Source organism: Eptesicus fuscus, chromosome 7 (genome assembly GCF_027574615.1).
Source record: "Eptesicus fuscus isolate TK198812 chromosome 7, DD_ASM_mEF_20220401, whole genome shotgun sequence".
NCBI classification, from domain to species: Eukaryota; Metazoa; Chordata; class Mammalia; order Chiroptera; family Vespertilionidae; genus Eptesicus; species Eptesicus fuscus.
In genome coordinates, this window is record NC_072479.1 from 42580035 (window position 1) to 42600043 (window position 20009).

The following is a 20009-nucleotide window of genomic DNA, read 5'->3' on the forward strand; positions in this document are numbered from 1 at the left end:
TTCTACTGAACAATTATATGAAAATGACAGCTCTCACTTTATTCTTTTGACTTTTGGGGTGGGTAACTTTTCTAAAAAGGACCAATTTTATAATCAGAGAGTCACTATAATATTACAATTTATTTTCAAGCAAAACAAACTGTAGCTTCAAAAAAGTTATAGGAAAGAACAGTACTTACCTCATTTCTATATGGTTTTACATATACTGTCCACTGATGGGTATGCCCATCCTCTTCTCTTTTCTTTCCAAAATATCGAGCAACATTGCCATAAACTATTGGCTTAACGATAGTAACCCCCTGAAAGAAAAATTTTAAACACTAATTAATATTGTATCATTATCCAAATAAACAGAAGAGTTCTGAAAGTTTGTTTTAAGAAATGGCAGGCATATAAGAGACTCACTTCAGATGGAAAGATACAGACTGAAAGTTAAGGGATGGAAAAAGACGCTTGAAGAAAATGGAAACAAAAAAAGCTGGGGTTGCAATACTTATGCCAAACAAAATAGACTTTATTTTATTTTAATTAAATCTCTACTGTTGAAAGTATTACATATGTCCCCTTTTTTCCTCCATTGTCCCCTTCTAGCCCACCCCCACCCCGGCCCAAGTCCTTCACCACCTTATTGTCTGTGTCCATGGGTTATGCATATATGCATACAAGTTTAGTTGATCTCTTCCCACCCACCCACCTACCTTTAAAACAAAGGTTATAACAAGAGACAAAGAAGGACTCAGCAATTCCATTTTGGGGTATTTATTTGAAGAAATCCAAAACAATAATTCAAAAAGACATATGTTCATTGCGGCACTATTTAAAACAGCCATGATATGGAAGCAACCTAAGTGTCCATCAATAGATGAATGGATAAAGAAGTGGTACATATATACAATGGAATATTACTCAGCCATAAAAAAGAATGAAAACTTACCATTTGCAACAACATGGATGGACCCTAGAGGGTATTATGCTAAGTGAAATCTGTCAGACAGAGACAGACAAATACCATATAATTTCACCTATGTGTGCAATAAAAGAACAAACAAAACAGAAACAAACTCATAGATACAGAGAATACTTTGATGGTTGCCAGATTGGAGGGAGATGGCGGGGGTGTGAAAAAGGTGAAGGAATTAAGTACAAATTGGTAGTAACGAAATAGTCATAGGGATGTAAAGTAATGCATAGGGAATATAGTCAACAGTATTGTACTATGTATGGTGTCAGATGGTTACTAAACATATAAGGGTGATCACTTCGTAAGTTATATAAATGTCTAATCACTATGTTGTACCCCTGAAACTAATATAATATTGTGTGTCACCTGTAATTGAAAAATTAAAATAAAAAAACTAGAGTTTGCTTATAACATCATTTCTCTCAAATCAATTTTAGACAATTATCCTCATTTCATATTAATACAAATAACTAAACACCAGATTAATTACAATGTCCCTACATTGAAAATGTCTATTTTAGCCCTGCCCATGTGGCTCAATGGTTGAGCATCGACCTATGGAGCAGAAGGTCAGGGTTTGATTCCTGGTCAGGGCACATGCCTAGGTTGTGGGCTCAATCCCCAGGGTAGGGGGGTGCAGAAGACAGCCAATCAATCATTCTCCCATCATTGATGTGTCTACCTCGCCCCCTCTCCCTTCTCTCTGAAATCAATAAAAATATGTTTAAAACATGTTAAGTACTTTGAGAGTTTTTCTGAAAAGAAACACAAAAGGCTCTTTATTCACAAACTTTAAAGTGAGGCTCTGCAATAAAGATCACCAACTCCAACTGCAATCATCTATACCAGGGTTCTCAACCTTTCTAATGCCGCAACCCTTTAATACAGGTTCCTCATGTTGTGGTGATCCCCAACCATAAAATTATTTTCGTTGCTACTTCATAACCGTAATTTTGCTACTGTTATGAATCGTAATGTAAATATCTGTGTTTTCCGATGGTCTTAGGCGACCCTGCTAGCGGTTCTCAACCTGTGGGTTGTGACAGGTTGCTCTCTATCTGAGAGCAGATAGGCAGTTAGGGGGATCAGGCCAGGAGGGGAGAGCAGATAAGCAGTTAGGGGGATCAGGCCAGGAGGGGAGAGCAGACAGGCAGTTAGAGCAATCAGGCCAGGAGAGAGCAGTTAGGGGGATCAGGCTGGCAGCCAGGAGCAGTTAGGCAGTTAGGGGTAATCAGGCCAGGAGGGAAGAGCAGTTAGGGGCATCAGGCAGGCAGGCAGGCAGGTGAGTGGTTGGGAGCCAGTGGTTCCAGATTGCGAGAGGGATCCCGGATTGGAGAGGGTGCAAGCCAGCTGAGGCAACCCCCTCTCCCCCCGCCATGCACGAATTTCATGCAACTGGCCTCTAGTCTGATGACAATGTCCTATTTATCAGCTTATGGCAGTGTTTTCCAAAGCACGGTACAAGTATTAAAGGCAGCTTGGAAGAAGATTTTAGGTAGAATAAGAGCAAACATAATAAACTCATTTTATTTATGGGTTTACTTTAATCACTGTTAGAAAAACCATAACTATAACTGGCAATTAAAACCCATAATCTCAAAAATATTAATGCTTAGGAACGGGCTTTTAAAAAGTAATCTAAATAAAAATGTTCAATATTACAGCTGGATTTGGATACTGATAAAATGTCACTTGGATGACTGATGCTAGTTTATTGGCTAATGGCCATGCTTCCTACATTTGGGCTCATTTCTGAGATGTACATACATGTTTCTCATCACATATGGTGAGTGTAAAGGCAGTGAGTGTTGACAGATTATGATGGAGGAGAGAAAAAACTTCAAGTGGAGACAAAATGCTGAATGTTACACATGAATTTCAGATCAATTGTTCAACAGTAAGAATGTATCTGAAGGTCAAAGAGCAAGATATACACATGTGGTAAGTGCTGTGCCAATGTAACCAAGAAGAAATGAGGGAAAGCAGTGAACAAATGGAAAAACTGTTAATTGTGGCTGAATAAGTAACAAATTCAATACTAATTAGCCTAAAGTTAGTCCAGCAGAAGGCAAGCTGTTTGTATAAGAACGTAAATAATCACAGTAAGTGCTACTGACACTTTTGTGGCAACCACAGACGGGGCCTCAGGTTCCAGGCCTGAATGAGTGAGGATAAGGAGTGCGGACTTGGTGAGTGGCTAAGAGATCCCGTGGCTGCTACGGTGTTGGTAGGAACTTGCAGAGTTCCTCAATGATAAAAACGGGGCTCATCTGTCAACAGACTTTCTACCTGGATAAAATTTATCTAAATTGGAAAAAGATGCCTACAAAACCACACAACAATGAGTGAGGAGGAGAAATAAGTCCCTAAGTTTAAAGCAGCAATTTTCGACTGGCATGCTGCAAGAAATTTTAAAACATGCGACACCTAACTATTTATCCAGGGGCACTGAGCTATTTTCCCTTGATTATCAAATAAAAAAATGACAATACCCAATATAACAAAAGCCATCCAGTTTGAATGAATCAAAATTATCACACACACCCCCCTTTTTTTTGGGTCAGATCAGCAAAATATATAGTTTTGGTGTGCCACAGAACTTTAGTAATTAGTTTATGTGTGCTATGAGATGAAAAAGGTTGCAAATCACTGGTTTTAAGCTTCACATGACTAACACACACCAGTGTTTGTAGAAAAGCATTTGAGGGCTACTGGCCTAATCTCAAGTCACTTGGGACTTAAACTTACAAACTTTCAGAACCTAACATGGTTACAAGTATTGAAACTTCTGTGAGTTCTTCTCCAAAATCTATTTTAACCCTTTGTGTGCTAGTGCTTTCCTATCAGTTCAAAACCTTGCCCAAAAAGTCTGGGCAAAATGTGTATATTTATCAGTTTACCTGGCATCTTTCTCCTTACATTAAATTTCAGTAGCTTTTGAAATTTTCGAAGAACTCCCGCTTTACATGATATTAAAGCACCATTTATGATAGTTGTAAACACAGTATAGAGTTAAAATTATGTGAAAACAATATGACAGATAACTCTTTAAAAACCTACTAACTAGATTGGTGGAAAAGTGGGTAATTTCTTTTTAAAGAAAAATTTCCTTTCTGGAATAAATAAAAATCGTAAGGGGTAGAAACAGGTGTTGTACTGGGAACCAGTTGGTCCTGCCTTAAAAATTAATGTGCTGAGGGGATGTGAGAAAGTGGCAGGGAAACGTGTCACTATGGCAAACATTACGCCAGGCTCTATGGTAACTGGGATTAAAAACAGAAGCTGCAAAGTCCATGTTCCTGATGTGCCAGGCAATGGGCTGTGCATGCCCTGGTCAGTACCTGCCGGAGCTTGGGCACCACCAGGAACCTGGGCAGGGTGTCTGACCTCCACCTCCAGTTCCCAGTTATCCCAAAAGCGATGGGTCATCGGCCTTTGTAAGGTTGCTCGGGGACGGGGCGGAGAATCGGTAAAGCTTTTAGCCCCGGCGCTGGGCAGGCGGAGGCGGTCACCGAACACCTGCTGCTGTGACTCCCTCCCACCGGGTGGGCGGCACCCCGGCCGACGGCGACCCCGCTGCCCGCACCCAGGCGGGACCTCCCAGCCCTCGGAGAGGCTGGTTTCCTGGGCAACAGTCCGGCGTCCTTCCCCGCAGCCAGCACCAAGTTTGGTTTTTGGCGGGGACGGCAGGAGGGGGGACTCCGTGAAGGTGGGGCGCCATCACACACAGATGCTCCCTCAGGGACGCTGACTCGCTCCCCGCCCTGAAACCTCGGGGGAACCCGCGGCCCTCCCCACGCCGCGCAGGGAGGACCGGCGGGGCGGCCACTGACCTTCACTCTCCCGCCGGAGTCAGGCCCAAATTCGGCCATTCTCTTGAACATATTGTCCTACGGGAGAAGCCGCCGCCGCCAGGGAAAGAGACCGAGGCCGGCGGGGTCGCCGCAGCCCTCAGAGGCGCCGCTCCGCCTGCGCGGGCCCAGGCGGACGGTTTCTGGCCGAGGGAGGGCGAGTCGCCGGCGCTCGCGGAGACAGAGCAGCAGCCGCCCGCCACTCGCCGGCGGTGCGGAACCCGAAGCCCATTCAGCCCACGGGCGGGCGGAGAGCGGAACCGGAGGGGCGCGGGGGCGCCGTGCGCAGGCGCAACGGGCACAGGCGCACTGCGCACGCGCGGGCCGCTGCCGCGCGGTGGGCGGGGCCTTTCGTCTCCAGGGGCCTCAGGGAGGCGGGAGTCTCCAGTTCGCCTGTCACCCGCCCGGACACCTTGGCTTCGTGGTGGCTGAGAAATGGCTTTTGGGGGCAATCCTTTGTCATCGCCAAAGCGTTCTAATTCTGAAATCAAGGTCATGAAATCTCGCCCACGCACAGCTTTTCTTTGTCTACATTCTGATCTCAATGCTTGAACCGCTTATTTCTCATTTATGGCCTCCTTCCTTTTCTACTCAGTTTGCAATCCAAGGTGCATAGCCTTTGACTGGGAATCGAACCTGGGATCCTCTTGCGCTCAGGCTGATACTCTAACCCCAGCAGTCCGGCCAAGGCCATCTGTACTTCTTTTTTGGTTGTTGTTAATCCTCACCCGAGGAGCCATTGGTTTTTAGGGAGCTTGGAAGAGAGGGGAAGACAGAGAAATGTCCATGTGAGTGAAACAGGTCAATTGGTTGCCTCCTGCACTGGGGCTGGAGAGGCAGGAACCTGCAATCAAGGAACGTGACCTTGACTGGAACCAGAATCGAACTCAGGACCTTTTGGTGCGAAGTCTGACGTCCTATCCACTGAGCCAAACCGGATAGGGCTGTACTTCTCAATCAGAGGAAATCTTTTTCCAGTTTAAAATCAATCCTTCAGACTGTGTTCTTCAGCTCATTCCTTTTTGCCTTTTCAAGGATTTTGCCCCAGCAACCTCCCCCAATCTGCCCCATATCTTCAACCTTCCTTCGTTGGTTCTTTCCCGTGAGAAGAGTTAAACAAGCTTAAATCTCACACCTGTCAAAAGGACTAGTATCACAAATTCAACAAACAAGTGTTGACAACAATGTGGAAAAAAGGAATCTTGTACATTGTCGGTGGAATTGTAAATTGGTGTAGCAATTATGAAAACAGTATGGAGATTCTTCAAAACAAAAATAGAACTGCCATGTGACCCAGCAATTCCACTTCTGGGTGTTTATCTGAAGACAACGAAAACACTCATTCAAAAAGATATGTACACCACTATGTTCATTGCAGCATTATTTCAGACTAGGGGCCTGGTGCACGAAATTCGTGCACTGGGGAGGGGTCCCTCAGCCCAGCCTGCCCCCTCTCACATACTGGGAACCATCAGGGAATGTCCTATGGATGGCTTAAGCCCGCTCCCCATTGGGAACAGACCTAAGCCTCAGTCTGGCCTCCCTTTGCTTGAGGCAACCAGGCTGATCAGAGGAAGGCACCAGCCCCATCACCCCACTGCTGTAGCCACTGCCAGTCACCGCAGCCGCCCAGGTATTTTCATCAACACAGACCCTAGTCCCTTCACCATGAAAAAATGACAACTTTCTTTAAGCATTTTCAAGATGTGTCTTTCATAGGATATGACATTTCTTTCTTTCTTTTTCTTTTTATCCTCACCTGAGGATATCTTTCCATTGATATTTTCCCCTTCCCTCCGATCCCAAGCTCAGCCCCTTCCTAAGCCAAAAGCCTCTGCCCCAGGTTTAGGCTTGGGAAGGAGTTCCCCACCCGCACCTCTGATCACAGGCTCGGCCCCTTCCCAAGCCTAAAGCCTGCGCCCCAGGTTTAGGCTTGGGAAGGGGACCCCCACCCCTCCCATTGCAGGCTCGGCCCCTTTCCACGCCTCAAGCCTGTGCCCCAAGTTTAGGCTTGGGAAGGGGTCGTCCCCCCACCCCCTCCACCCCAGGCTTTAGGCTTGGGAAGGGGTTTCTCCCGGCACCTCTGATTGCAGGCTTGGCCCCTTCCCATGCCTAAAGCCTAAAGAACCAGGCCGAAGCAACCCCAGCTCCTTGTGATTGATTGCAGGGGGTCTGCTCTGGCACCAGGGAGGCTTTCGGTATGGTGCAGGAGTGGACACCCAGCTCCCTGCGATCCATCATGGAGGGGGGGAGGGGAGGGGGTCCACTCAGGGAGCCTATGTATGCAAATTAACCACCATCTTGGTTGGGTTAATTTGCATACTCGCCCTGATTGGCTGGTGGGCATGGCTTGGGCTTAGCGAATGTGCATTCAATTTGCATATTACTCTTTTATTATGTAGGATGAATGGATAAAGAAAATGTGATATATTACATATGCATATATTACTGAGCAATAACAAAGAATGAAATCTTCCAATTTGCAAAAACATGGAAGACCTAGGGCAGTGGTTAGCAAACTCATTAGTCAACAGAGCCAAATATCAACAGTACAACGATTGAAATTTCTTTTGAGAGCCAAATTTTTTAAACTTAAACTATATAGGTAGGTACATTGTTATTAACTTAATTAGGGTACTCCTAAGCTGGCCTTTGCTAAAAACTCAAGGGGCCAAACAGCCGCATGTGGCTCTTGAGCCGCAGTTTGCCGACCACTGACCTAGAAGATATTATGCTAAGTGAAATAAGTCTAACAGAGAAAGAAAAACTGTATGATTTCACTTATAGTTGGAATCTGAAAAGATAAAACAAATTAACAAAACCAAACTTAAACAAACTCATAGATACAGAGAATAACAAACTGATGGTTGTCAGAGGGGAGCCAGATGAGAGGTGGAGGTTGGGTGAAGAAGGTGAAGGGAAACGAGAGATATAAACTTGCAGTTATAAAATTAGTAAGTCATGGGGATGTCATGTATAGCATAGGGAATATAGTTAATAATATTCTAATAGTGCGGTAACTAGACTTATTGTGGTGATCACATCATGAGGTATGCAGTATAAATGTTGAATCCCTATGTTGTACACCTGAAACTAATATAATATTGAATGTCAACCATGCTTTAATAAAAATAAATTACTAATTGAATTTTAAAATGGTAAAAAAGCAACCCATACATTTTTAATCCTGCATATTTCTATCTCTGTATTGTCAAATGCATTTAATGTCAAAGATACAACCCAAAATAAGTAAACAAAATGGTAGATTAGAGAAGTAAACTAAAAAAACAAGCCCAGATTATTATTACTATATTCAGATAAAATAAGTATTAAATCTGACACAAAATTTAAAAAAAGCTGTTGGAAATTAAAAATATGATAGCAGAAATGAAAACATTGGATGATAATACCAAAGAAAATTCCCAGAAAGTAGAGCAAAAGACAGAGTTGGAAAATAGGAAATAAAAGATAAGAACATCTATATGTAGCCCTAGCTGATTTGGCTCAGTGGATAGAGCATCAGCCTGCGAACTGTAAGGTCCCAGGTTTGATTCCTGTTATAGGCACATGCCCATGTTGCAGGCTCAATCCCCAGTAGGGGGTGTGCAGGAGGCAGCCGATCAATGATTCTCTCTCATCATTGATGTTTCTATCACTCTCTTTCTCCCTCTCCCTTCCTCTCGAAAATGAAAAAAATATATTGAAGAAAAAAAAAAGAACATCAATGTTTGCTAAGTCTGCCATAATAAAATACCACAGGTTGTGTGGCTTAAACAACAGAAATTTATTTTCTCACTGTTGTGGAGGCTAGAAGTCCAAGGTGAAGGTCAGATTTGGTTTCTTCTGAGGCCTCTCTCCTTGGCTTGCAGATATCGTCTTCTTGCTGCATCCTCACATGGTCTTTTCTCTGTGCTGGAGCATCCCTGGTCGCTCTTCCTCTTTTTAAAATTTTATTTGTTGATTTGAGAAAGAAGAAGGGAGAGAGAGAGAGAATAAGAGAGAGAGAAAGAGAGAGAGGGGGAGACATTGATTTGTTGTTTTACTTATGCATTCATTGGTTGATTCTTGTGTGTGCCCTGACTGGGTATCAAACCTTAAACCTTGGCATATCAGGATGGCACTCTAACCAACTGAGTACCCAGCCAGGGCCCTTCCTCTTTTTATAAGAATACCAGTCCTATTGAATTAGGATACCACTCTTATTACCTCACTTAATCTTTTTAAAAAAAATATACACTGAGTGGCCAGATTATTATGATCTCTGAACACATAATAATCTGGCCACTTAGTGTATATCCTATATAATAAAAGGCTAATATGGAAATTGTCCCCTCGACCAGGAGTTCAACCAGCAGGCAGGCCAGCCAACTACCCATATCCCCCCCCCCCCCCCCCGGCCAGGCTGGCCAGACCCCACCCATGCAAGAATTCATGCACCAGGCCTCTACACACACACACACACACACACACACACGCACATACTGAGTGGCCAATTACTATGCGCTCAGAGATCATAATAATCTGGACACTCAGTGTATATTTTTTATTGATTTCAGAGAGAAAGGGAGAGGGAGAGAGAGAGATAGAAACATCAGTGATGAGGGAAAATCATTAATCAGTTGCCTTTGCACACCCCACCCTGGGGCTTGAGCCTGCAACCCAGGCTTGTGCCCTGACCAGGAATTAAACCGTGACCTCCTGGTTCATAGGTCAATGCTCAACCACTGAACCATGCCTGCTGGGCGGGATATCTTGGCTGTGGAAATCTACGTGAGGAGCAAAGGGTCCTCACCCCACACCAAAACCCTCAGCCCAGAGTTCCAATGATGGGAAGACATAGCAGCGCTACCTAACACATAGAAACAAACACAGGGAAACAGCGAAAATTCGAAGACAAAGAAACATGTCACGAAAGAAAGAACAGAAGAAATCTCCAGAAAAAGAACTGAATGAAATGGAAGCGAGCAAGTGATCAGGTACAGAGTTCAAAACAATGGTTATAAGAATGCTCCAGGAACTTAGTGACAACATCAAGGAACTTAGTGGCAACATCAAGGAACTTAGTGGCAACTTCAAGGAACTTTGAGAGAACATCAATGACATAAAAAAAGGACCAATCAAAATGAAGTATACACTACCTAAAATGAAGACTAAATTCAGTAAATCAATAGTATAGTAGAGGACACCTAGATTCAAATCAGCAATTTGGCAAATGATGAAGCAAAAACCATCCAATCAGAACAGCAAAAAGAGAATGGGAGGTGAGGAGTGGAACTGGTGAGTATAGATATCTACCCTCAGAAATGTTGCTGCAAAGGGAGCAGAGTTATGTAGGCTCAATAGAGTTATTTGTAATGGAGGTTATTAGGACAGTTTGCACAGTGATGGGGTAATTGCAAAGAGGGAGAGACCCAGGATGCAGGAAACAGCCTACCTTGGAGCAGTGAGAGGGATGAGATGGAGATTGCATGTGGAGACACTGCCATTGGCAGGAGCAGAGGCCCTTCATCCGGGTGATAGCAGGGCAAGAAGGAAGAATGGACCTAGAGGAAGGTGTGGGCCCTGACAAGGGGAGAATTGTGTATGAGATTGTTTCTATTCTCTCAGTGTTCTCTGCGGCCAGTACTGAGGGCAGAGGTGGGCAGAAGGTGAGTGGTCAGGCACCTGTGCTACGGCTTTGAAGAGAGAGGAAGGAAAGTAAAATAGTAATAGTCACTTTGGAGAGTGGGGACACCAATCCAGAAGGATTGCAGACAGGTGACTAAGATGGCCTGGCAGACTTGAGGGCCCATCTGAGATTTGTGGTTATGAATTTAAATGTATTTTTATTCATTTCAGACAGAGGGAGAGGGAGAGAAACATCAACGATGAGATAGAATCATTGATTGGCTGCCTCATGCATGACCCCTACTGTGGATCAAGCCCATAACCCAAGTGTGAGCCCTGACAGGGAACTGAACCCCGACCTCCTGGTTCATGGGCCGACTCTCTATCACTGAGCCACACTGGCCAGGTGTGGTTATGAATTTGAAGTGAGATCTGTCAGCATGCCTGTGGGTTGTTGGTTATTTTCCAGCAATATAACCTGTTTGGGTACAGGTGAGGTATAAGGAAATATTAAGAGGGCTAAGTCATTTTTTTTTCCACACTAGAGAAAGACAAGATATGAGTCCTTTAATGAAAATGTTTATTTTTTTCCATGATAAGTTCACACTGGTGGTTAATTAGCAATTATTTCAATACTTTCAAACTCATCTGCCTCTAGTTTTAGGCATAATGCATGAATCTAAGCTTATAAAATTAAGAAACAGCAATAGCTAATCTAATCCTTCTTGATATTCCTTCATGATCAGGAAGATGCATAAAAAAGTTCTTTAAAGGGCTAAAGTAGATGGATATATAAATTGTGAGTTCATTTTTAAAGCTGTATAAAAGTAACATTCCTAAGAAAGCATTTAAACCAAAGATCACTCTTAATAACAACAATATTCTTAATTCAGGCTATGTCCATTTTCAGCTATTTGGCATTCTGTTCCTTTGTAAATTTTAGATTGCCCAACAAAGAATGGTTATCTTTTACTGTTTTGGCAGACGAATGAACAGATGAACACATCAAATGCCTACTCAGCTGAGATTTTGCCCAAGGTCAGTGTGTTTTAAAATAGTCTTTTGTTACATATTTATCAAATATTGAGGAATACTGATGTCATTCAAGATGAAGTCTTTGATTAAGAACTGAATGTACTGGAGACGTATTTGGTAATAAGATTTTAGGTAAATTTTCACCAGCCTTAGCTCCATCAGCACACTGAAACATGTTGTAGACTTACTACCCAATCATTAACACGTTAGACAACATTAGCCTCTTAGAAGAATGACCATATTTTGCTCCTGCTTTTGTAACAACATTGTTTATTTGAAAGAAGTGTGAACTTTTACTCAACTACTACTTCCTCATTATGAAAATGAGACAAAAGGAGCTGAAGAAGGAAAGCTTTCCAGTTACACTCCACAGCCCTGGATATACTGATTGACATCTTGGTTTTGACAATGATTTCTCCAGGCCACCCTGTAGAAAAAGGTGAAACAAATGGTGATAAGGTTAAAGCACATCTTCATTGTGATAGACGTACATCAAATCCTTTGACAAATTATTTTAACACTATATGAAATACAGGCTATTGATAGATCCAGGTATTGCTATTTATTACATGGAGACATGTACACCAAATACTTCACTTCTCCCCAAAGCCCAGGCTACAGCATAGTATGCTGACCACGAGAGTCACGTGCATTCCCTAACAGCCACTGCAAAGTGCATTCTACATTTACCTCATTCCAAACATTTCAAAATAGGACAAGGAACTGGTAGAGTGTGGAGAATCTTAAAAATTCTAGACATCCCCCCAAATTAATGGAGGAGTAAGATAAAAAGATTCTGAATCTGTTAAAATAGATTGCTTCTAAGTGATTGTTTGTTTAGCATACTCTAAAGCTGTAACTTTCAGTTCTCAGTAGGATACTGTGGTCCTTGAAAATCTCCTCTCACCTCTCTCCCAACACAGGGCAATAAAGCTTTCCCCTTTAACGCTTACACATACCATGCTCTGATGCCTTGTGGATCCCTGACAACCCTCTTTGCACAGGTTACAGCTTGAGTGATGTCATCTTGAAGCAAAACTGAAAAACAGGTGGTGAGGAATGAAGACAACTTCCACAGAAATTTCATTTTAAGTTTAGGTTTACCCATTTTATTCTCTTAGGCTAAGGAATGGACACTAAAATTCTTTTCCACAAGTTATGCATCTGTGGATGTTAGGAGGAAACTCAGATACCAAAGTCATTGGAAGTTCTGGAATTATCAACTAATGTGATAGATAGTTCTGTTTGTAATAGGCACTATTAGAAGAAAAAGAGGAACCAACCAAATAATTTTTAATCAACAATTCTACTATTAGAAATTTCCCCTTAAGAAATAAGAGTCCTGGCCAGTTTTTCTCAGTGGTTAGAGCATCAGCCTGCAGACGAGAAGGGTCAAGGGTTGGATTCACAGTCAAGGGCATGTACCTCATCTGCAGGCTCGATCCATGGCTCCAGTCTGGGTACATATGGGAGGTAACCAAACAATGTCTCTCTCTCTCTCACTCCCCCTCCCCTCTATCTAAAAAAATAAATAAAAAAAGATCTATTTTCCCCCAAAATAAAATAAAATAATAAAAATAAAACAAAAAATTAATAAAAATAAGATAATAAAGATTGGTATTTGTTAACATATAAATAATTTTGTGTGATAAAGAACAAATTGTAAAGCAGTATACATAGTACAATTTTATTTTTGTGAAAACACATATTTTGTCTGGCCGGTGTGACTCGGTGGTTGAGCATCAACCCATGAACCAGGAGATCACGGTTGGATTCCTGGTCAGGATACATGCCCAGGCTGTGAGCTTAATCCCCAGTAGGGGAAGTGCAGGAGGCAGCCAATCCATGTTTCTCAAATCTATGTTTCTCCCTCTCCCTTCCTCTCTCTCCAAAATCAGTAATAATAATAAAAAATAACCATTAAAAACACCACACATTATTTACATGTTTGTATGTAGTTATATTTGTACATGACATAGCTTAATATTCACATATATGATTGATATATATTCTATCTAGAACAATATATGCCAAAAGTTACTAGAAGTCATAAATCTCTTGGTAAGAATTTTTATTCAGTGACCACAGATTATTATATAGAACAAAATATGTTTAAAATAAATTAACTGGATACAAAAGAATATTCTAAGAATAATCTTTTCTATTAGAATTTTAACATTTAGAAATTTAATGATATTAATTTTATAATACTATTCAAATATTTTCATTTTTATGATTTTATTTTATATTTTAAAGTCAAAGTCAGTCACCTCTTTTTTTTTAAATCCTCACCTGAGTATATATGTGTGTGTGTGTTTTTTTTAATTTTAGAGAAAGAAGGAGAGAGAGAGAGAGAGAAACATTAATTGGTTGCCTCCCATACACACCCCAACTAGGGATTGAACCCACAACCTAGGTATGTGCCATGACAAGGACTCGAACACGAAACATTTTGTTGTACGGTATGATGCTTCAACCAACTGAGCCACCCAGCCAGGGCGAGATGGAGTTTTTGTAGGTCCCTGTTGAATTTTTGAAAACCTTTTCATTTGTATTGAATCTCTATTCTTGTAAGCATAACCAGATGGGTCCTGCGCCCTCACTTAAACGCTACTTTCTCTTACCGCTGCAGGATATACCACAGGCGTTAACTGATCTTGGGGTTTTGCCATCATTACACCAGTAGCGGCTATTGATCTGAAATATCCCATAATCAGTGCTTTTGCTTCCAGGATTGTAGTTTGTAGCTTGTGTGTTGTAACTACTTTCCCATTTGGCCAAACACATCCCTGAAAAGAACATATTTTTAGTAATAAATAGCAATGCCATATGACATATACTGCATACCATAATCAGTTCTATATAGCTCATTTTATTTTACTAATGACTTACTTTATAAGTATAAAGATGTAGAACAGGAAAGACTATTTCATAGTCCACCCATATATCCATCAAACTATTCACTCATGCATTCAAAAATAGTTATTAAGGGGAGGTGTTTGAATTCAACCTAAACATACAGTGATAACATTGACAAAAATGGGCTAAAATACAAAGTACCTTTTACACAGGCACATCTTGGATTGCATAGGAGAAAATAAAAACAGTTAATCAACTAGAGTGAGTAAGAATAATGAAATGGCATTTCCCGCTGCATTTCAGGGATCCTGACATAAACAGTGATTGAGGGGAAATAGGTTCCTTCTGCCCCTGTATTGAGATTTCAACGTAATTTAAAAAAACAAAACAAACTTTGCTATGAAAGCTTCATGTCATGCAGGGGAATTAAAAAAGAGAAAAATGCTGCATTATTCTAGGCTCACAGAGCCCAAGTTCCACCTGGGAAATAGCTGGAGTCAAGCACCAAAGACATGGCAGAGATTGCTCAGGTGCGCAAATGCATTAGTCAGCCTACATGTCCACTGAGTCTGAGGCAAGTGGCAAGCTTGGTAGCACTCGAAGAGTACAGTGGGTGGTGGTTTATGTAGAATGGTGCAGAATTTTGCACTCCGTGCCCTCATCCCTTCATCTGGCATTTCTGGTTCTAAAGGAACAAGTTGATATATATATATATTTTTTAACCATTTTAAGTATACAAATCCTCAACTTTTTTTTAAAGAAGTCCATTCACGCAAAGCCCCTTTCTCATTATTCATCCTCTGTTAGTATCTGTTGCACACCTGGCTGGCTATTTGGAAGTATGGAGAGTTAACTTACAGTTTGCCAGGCTCACTCCATCATAGCCATCCAGTCCAAGTCTTTTCATGGTTCTGGCCAGCTCACACCTCTCATAGACCTTGGCCTGGACGGCGACAGAGAGGAGGAGAAGCCCCAGAGTCAGGAGAGCCTTCATGTTGACTGCGAAGCCAGACCACTCAGATGGCCAGGGTAGGCTGGCCCCAGTTTTTAACCTCTTTTAACTTCCTTCTTCTCCTGGTGGTTTGGAGGCTCCACCCCATGAGATATGTGGAAAACGGGAACTATTTTTTGGTTCACTGACTTCAAAAAGTTAAAAGAATTAATCCACAGGACATTGATGAAATGACATTGTTTAAAGACCTGGCTCAGGAAGAATTGGTATTAGTACTGTTTCCAAAACAGGAACTTTTTTCTTATTTTTATGAATTTTAGCAACTCTAAAGAAAAAACAAACAAACCCACAAACGAACACTTTACACAAACTGAAAATGAGCTCTGATTTTTCATTAACGTTCATTTCATTAAATTGTTTTGTGTGCATTCACTATGCTGTTTTCATCTTTTTCAACTTAAAATTATTTTATGTACTCGGCATAAAAGAACGTGACACCTTGTCTGTCGTTTTAATAGGTATATAGCACCACATGATGTTACCCAGCCAGATTTCTACTTTAACTTTTTTGTAAAATTTTTTAAAATATTTTTTTATTGATTTCAGAGAGGGAGAGAGAAATAGAAACATTAATGATGAGAGAGAATCACTGATCAGCTGCCTCCTGCACACCTCACAGGATCAAGCCCTTAACCCAGGTATGTGCCCTGACCAGGAATCGAACTGTGACCTCATAGGTCAATGCTCAACCACTAAGCCACGCCATCTGGTCTACTTTAATTTTTTTTGTTACTATTATACGTGTCTTGTTTATAAATAAGCCTCATGAGAATAACATCCCTAACACCTTTACAACAATGCCTTACCTCAGATTTCCATGTTAAAACATAGGGGTCATTATAAAGTTGGGGAACTTTATAATCAAGCCTACAGAATAGCAGAATATGCTGCTTGAAAACCTGCCCCTTTGCCAGAGGATTATTTTGAGCTGGAGGCAATTACGAAGAAACAGACCCACAAAAAGCTCTCTATACTATGTGCCTGAAGCAGAACAGAAATGTGTACAGAAGGTAATAACCTGCAATAGTACATGCTTGTCAGCCCTGAGGCAGCACATACCAAACTTTACTGACTGGCTATTATCTTCCGTTAGTCCCCATATATGGTACGGTTCGCTGCCCTTGGGAGACTAAGGCTCTTTTCCTCTCTCGTCATTTCTCTAAAAACGTTTGGTTCTTGGTGAAGATGCTATGAAAACGCAAGTGCTAGCCACCTCTCGGAGTCACTCACCCTGCATTTCTCCCGAGCATATATGAGGTGTGCATGTTCATAAACATGGTTATTTTTTTCTTGTTAATCTGTCTTTTGTTACAAAGTCCCAGCTGAAACCCTAATAGGGTAGAAGGGAAGGGATTTTTTTCCTTCTGTACAGTTTCTGGCAATGAGGATGGGACGTTAAAAGACTGGGATATGCCGCTCTCCCTAGAGACTGCAGTTGAGATATTGGATAAGTGACAACAGACAAAGGAAGGTGAGAATTCTTACCATGTCAGTGTCCCATATCGGACTACTCAAAAGAGGAGGATAAGCCGAAACCGGTTTGGCTCAGTGGATAGAGCGTCGGTCTGCGGACTGAAGGGTCCCAGGTTCGATTCCGGTCAAGGGCATGTACATTGGTTGCGGGCACATCCTCAGTAGGGGGTGTGCAGGAGGCAGCTGGTCAATGTTTCTCTCTCATTGATGTTTCTGGCTCTCTATCCCATGCTTCACACTGGGAACAGATCTCGCAACCCGGGCATATGCCCTGACAGGGAATCAAACCGTGACCTTCTGGTTCATAGGTAGACACTAAACCACTGAGCCACGCCAACCAAGCTGGATAGTTTATCTTAATAATGAGTCCCAGTATATAAAGAACCATTGTCAACTCTACCTTTGTTGCCTTGTTTGTGATGGAAAAATTCCCAATCCAGTATCTCCTTTCCAGTAACACGGATGATTGGGTCTGTGATTTAAGGTGTCTCACTTTGTGGGAGATAGAAGTTTCTTTACTGCCTGTGACAATGAGGTCTTTGCTTTCTTAGGTTATCTTTGGAGTGGCTCTGCATCTTGAGAAATCTGCATATTTTATACACTCTTTGAAGACAGCTCTTGTGTCCATGGTTAAGCCATAAAAAGGCTTATTTGTAGTCACAATTGAAATAGGTACATCTTTGAAGATCTGACCTTGCATATCTAAAAAGATTTTCAAGAGAGCTCTTGTCCTAAACAAATGTCCTATTGAAAGAGAGAGAGAGAGAGAGAGAGAGAGAGAGAGAGAGAGAGAGAGAGAGAGAGGAGGGAGGAAGATAGATATAGAAGAATGCCTTAGTTAGTATGTGGTCGGGGAGGGACCCCAATGGGAGAAGATATTTGCAAACAACAGCTCTGACAAGGGGTTAATATTCAAAATATGTAAAGAACTCATACAAGTGAACACCAAACAAACACTCCAAATAAAAAAAAGGCAGAGGACCTGAACAGATAACTCTCCCAAGAAGACATACAAATGGCCAAGAGCTATATGAAAAGATGTTCAACTTCACTGGCTATTAGTGAAATGCAAATCAAAACTACAATAAGATATCACCTCACACCTGTTAGAATGGCTGCTATCAACAAGACTAGTAATAAGTGTTGAGAGGCTGTGGAGAAAAAAGAACCCTCCTTTACTGTTGGAAGGAATGTACATTGTACAGCCACTATAAAAACAGGTATGGAGTCTCCTCAAAAAAATTAATAGAGTTCATATAACCCAGCAACCCCTCTTCTGGGTATCTACTCAAGAATTTTGAAAACATTTATTCACAAAGATATATGCACCCTTATATTCATTGTAGTATTATTAACGGTGGCCAAGACACAGAAAAGAAGTATCCTTCAGTAGATGCTTGGATAAGGATGTGGTAAATATATACAATGGAATACTACTCAGCCATAAGAAAAGATGAAATACTGCCATTGGCAACAACATGGATAGATCTTGAGAATACCATGCTAAGTGAAATACGTCAGACAGAAAAAGTCAAGAACCATATGACTTCTCATATATGGGATATAAAACTGGAAGCAACAAGTGAACAAACAAGACAAACAGAAACTCCTGGACACAGGCAACAGTCTGGTGGTTACCAGAGGGAAGGGGGATGGGAGGCTTAGCTAAGAGTAAAGGGGTCAAATATGTGGTGACAGCTCAGCTGGTGTGGCTCAGCGGTTGAGCTTCTACCCAGGAACCAAGATGTCACTCGTTCAATTCCTAGTCAGGGCACATGCCTGAGTTCCAGACTCAATCCCCAGTAGGGGGCATGCAGGAGGCAGCCAATCAATGATAGGTCTCTCTCATAGATGTCTCTATCTCTAGCCCTCTCCCTTCCTGTCTCTCTACAATTCAATAAAGGGTAGGGGGGAAATACATATATATACTGAGTGGCCAGATTATTATGATCTCTGAACACAAAATAATCTGGCCCGGTGCATGAATTTGTGCATGGGTGGGGTCCAGCCAGCCTGACCAGGGGGAGGCCTGTCTGCTGGTCGAACTCCTGGTCAAGGGGACAATTTGCATATTAGCCTTTTATTATATAGGATATACACTGAGTGGCCAGATTATTATGCATTCAGAGATCATAATAATCTGGCCCTCAGAATATATATATATATATATATATATATATATATATATATATATATATACATATACACCCCTCGCCCAGGCTGCCCCATGCCCCAATGGAACCCCCACCCTGATCTGGGACACCCTTCAGGGCAAACTAGCTGGCCCCCACCCATGCCAGCTGGTTTGCCTGGTGTGGTGGGGTCCCTCAGCCTAGCCTGCACCCTCTTGCAGTCCAAGATCCCTCACTCCTTACTGCTGCACTAGCCAGCAATGAGCCGGCTTTTGGCTGAGTGTCGCTCCCCCGGTGGGAGTGCACTGACTCCTGCATTGAGCGTCTGCCCCTGGTGGTCTGTGCGCATCATAGCGATGGTTGTTCTGGTTGTTCCACAGTAATGGTCGCTTAGGCTTTTATTATGTAGACTAGAGGCTTGGTGCACGAAATTCGTGCACGGGGGGGGGGGTGTCCCTCAGCCCAGCCTGCACCCTCTCCAATCTGGGACCCCTCAAGGGATGTCCGACTGCCCGATTAGGCCTGATCCACGTAGGATCGGGCCTAAACAGGCACTTGGACATCCCTCTCACAATCCAGGACTGCTGGCTCCCCACTGCTTGCCTGCTTGCCTTCCTGATTGCCCCTAACTGCTTCTGCCTGCCAGCCTGATCTCCCCCTAAACACTCCCCTGACAGCCTGATTGATGCCTAACTGCTCCCCTGCCAGCCTGGTCACCCCTAACTGCCCACCCCTGTAGGCCTGGTCCTCCCCAACTGCTCTCCCCTGCAGGACTGGGTCCCCCCCAACTGCCCTTCCCTGCAGGCCCAGTTGCCGCCAACTTCCCTCCTCTGCCAGCCTGGTCACCCCTAACTGCCCTCCCCTGCAGGCTTAATCACCCCCAACTGCCATTCCTTGCGGGACTGGTCCCTCCCAACTGCCCTCCCCTGCTGGCCATCTTGTGTCCACATGGGGGCAGCCATCTTGTGTGTTGGGGTGATGGTTAATTTGCATATTACTCTTTTATTAGATAGGCTAGAGGCCTGGTGCACGAGTGGGGGCCAGCTGGTTTGTCCCGGATCAGGGTGGTGGTTCCCTTG

General features: G+C 42.7%; 2 protein-coding genes across 7 annotated transcripts in view; both read right to left on the reverse strand.

Moving 5' to 3' along the window:
* The window catches only part of YEATS4 (YEATS domain containing 4), a 34554-nt gene extending 29446 nt beyond the window's left edge, over nucleotides 1-5108 (reverse strand). For all 6 annotated transcript variants that reach the window (XM_054718862.1, XM_054718863.1, XM_054718861.1 and 3 more), the window contains exons 1-2: nucleotides 4795-5108; nucleotides 180-299 (exon numbers count right to left, since the gene is read on the reverse strand). In XM_054718862.1, coding sequence (XP_054574837.1) covers nucleotides 180-299; nucleotides 4795-4845 — 171 coding nt within the window. In that variant the 5' untranslated portion in view covers nucleotides 4846-5108. The remainder of the gene's footprint in view (nucleotides 1-179; nucleotides 300-4794) is intronic.
* A 5889-nt stretch (nucleotides 5109-10997) lies between these two features.
* Nucleotides 10998-15412, reverse strand: LOC129149772 (lysozyme C-like). Its single transcript, XM_054718866.1, has 4 exons — nucleotides 15172-15412; nucleotides 14079-14243; nucleotides 12414-12492; nucleotides 10998-11881 (listed from the first exon to the last, which is right to left on the reverse strand). Exons 1-4 carry the CDS (start codon nucleotides 15305-15307, stop codon nucleotides 11815-11817), a joined length of 447 nt encoding a protein of 148 aa, XP_054574841.1. The 5' UTR covers nucleotides 15308-15412; the 3' UTR covers nucleotides 10998-11814.
* Between the last annotated feature and the right edge of the window lie 4597 nt (nucleotides 15413-20009).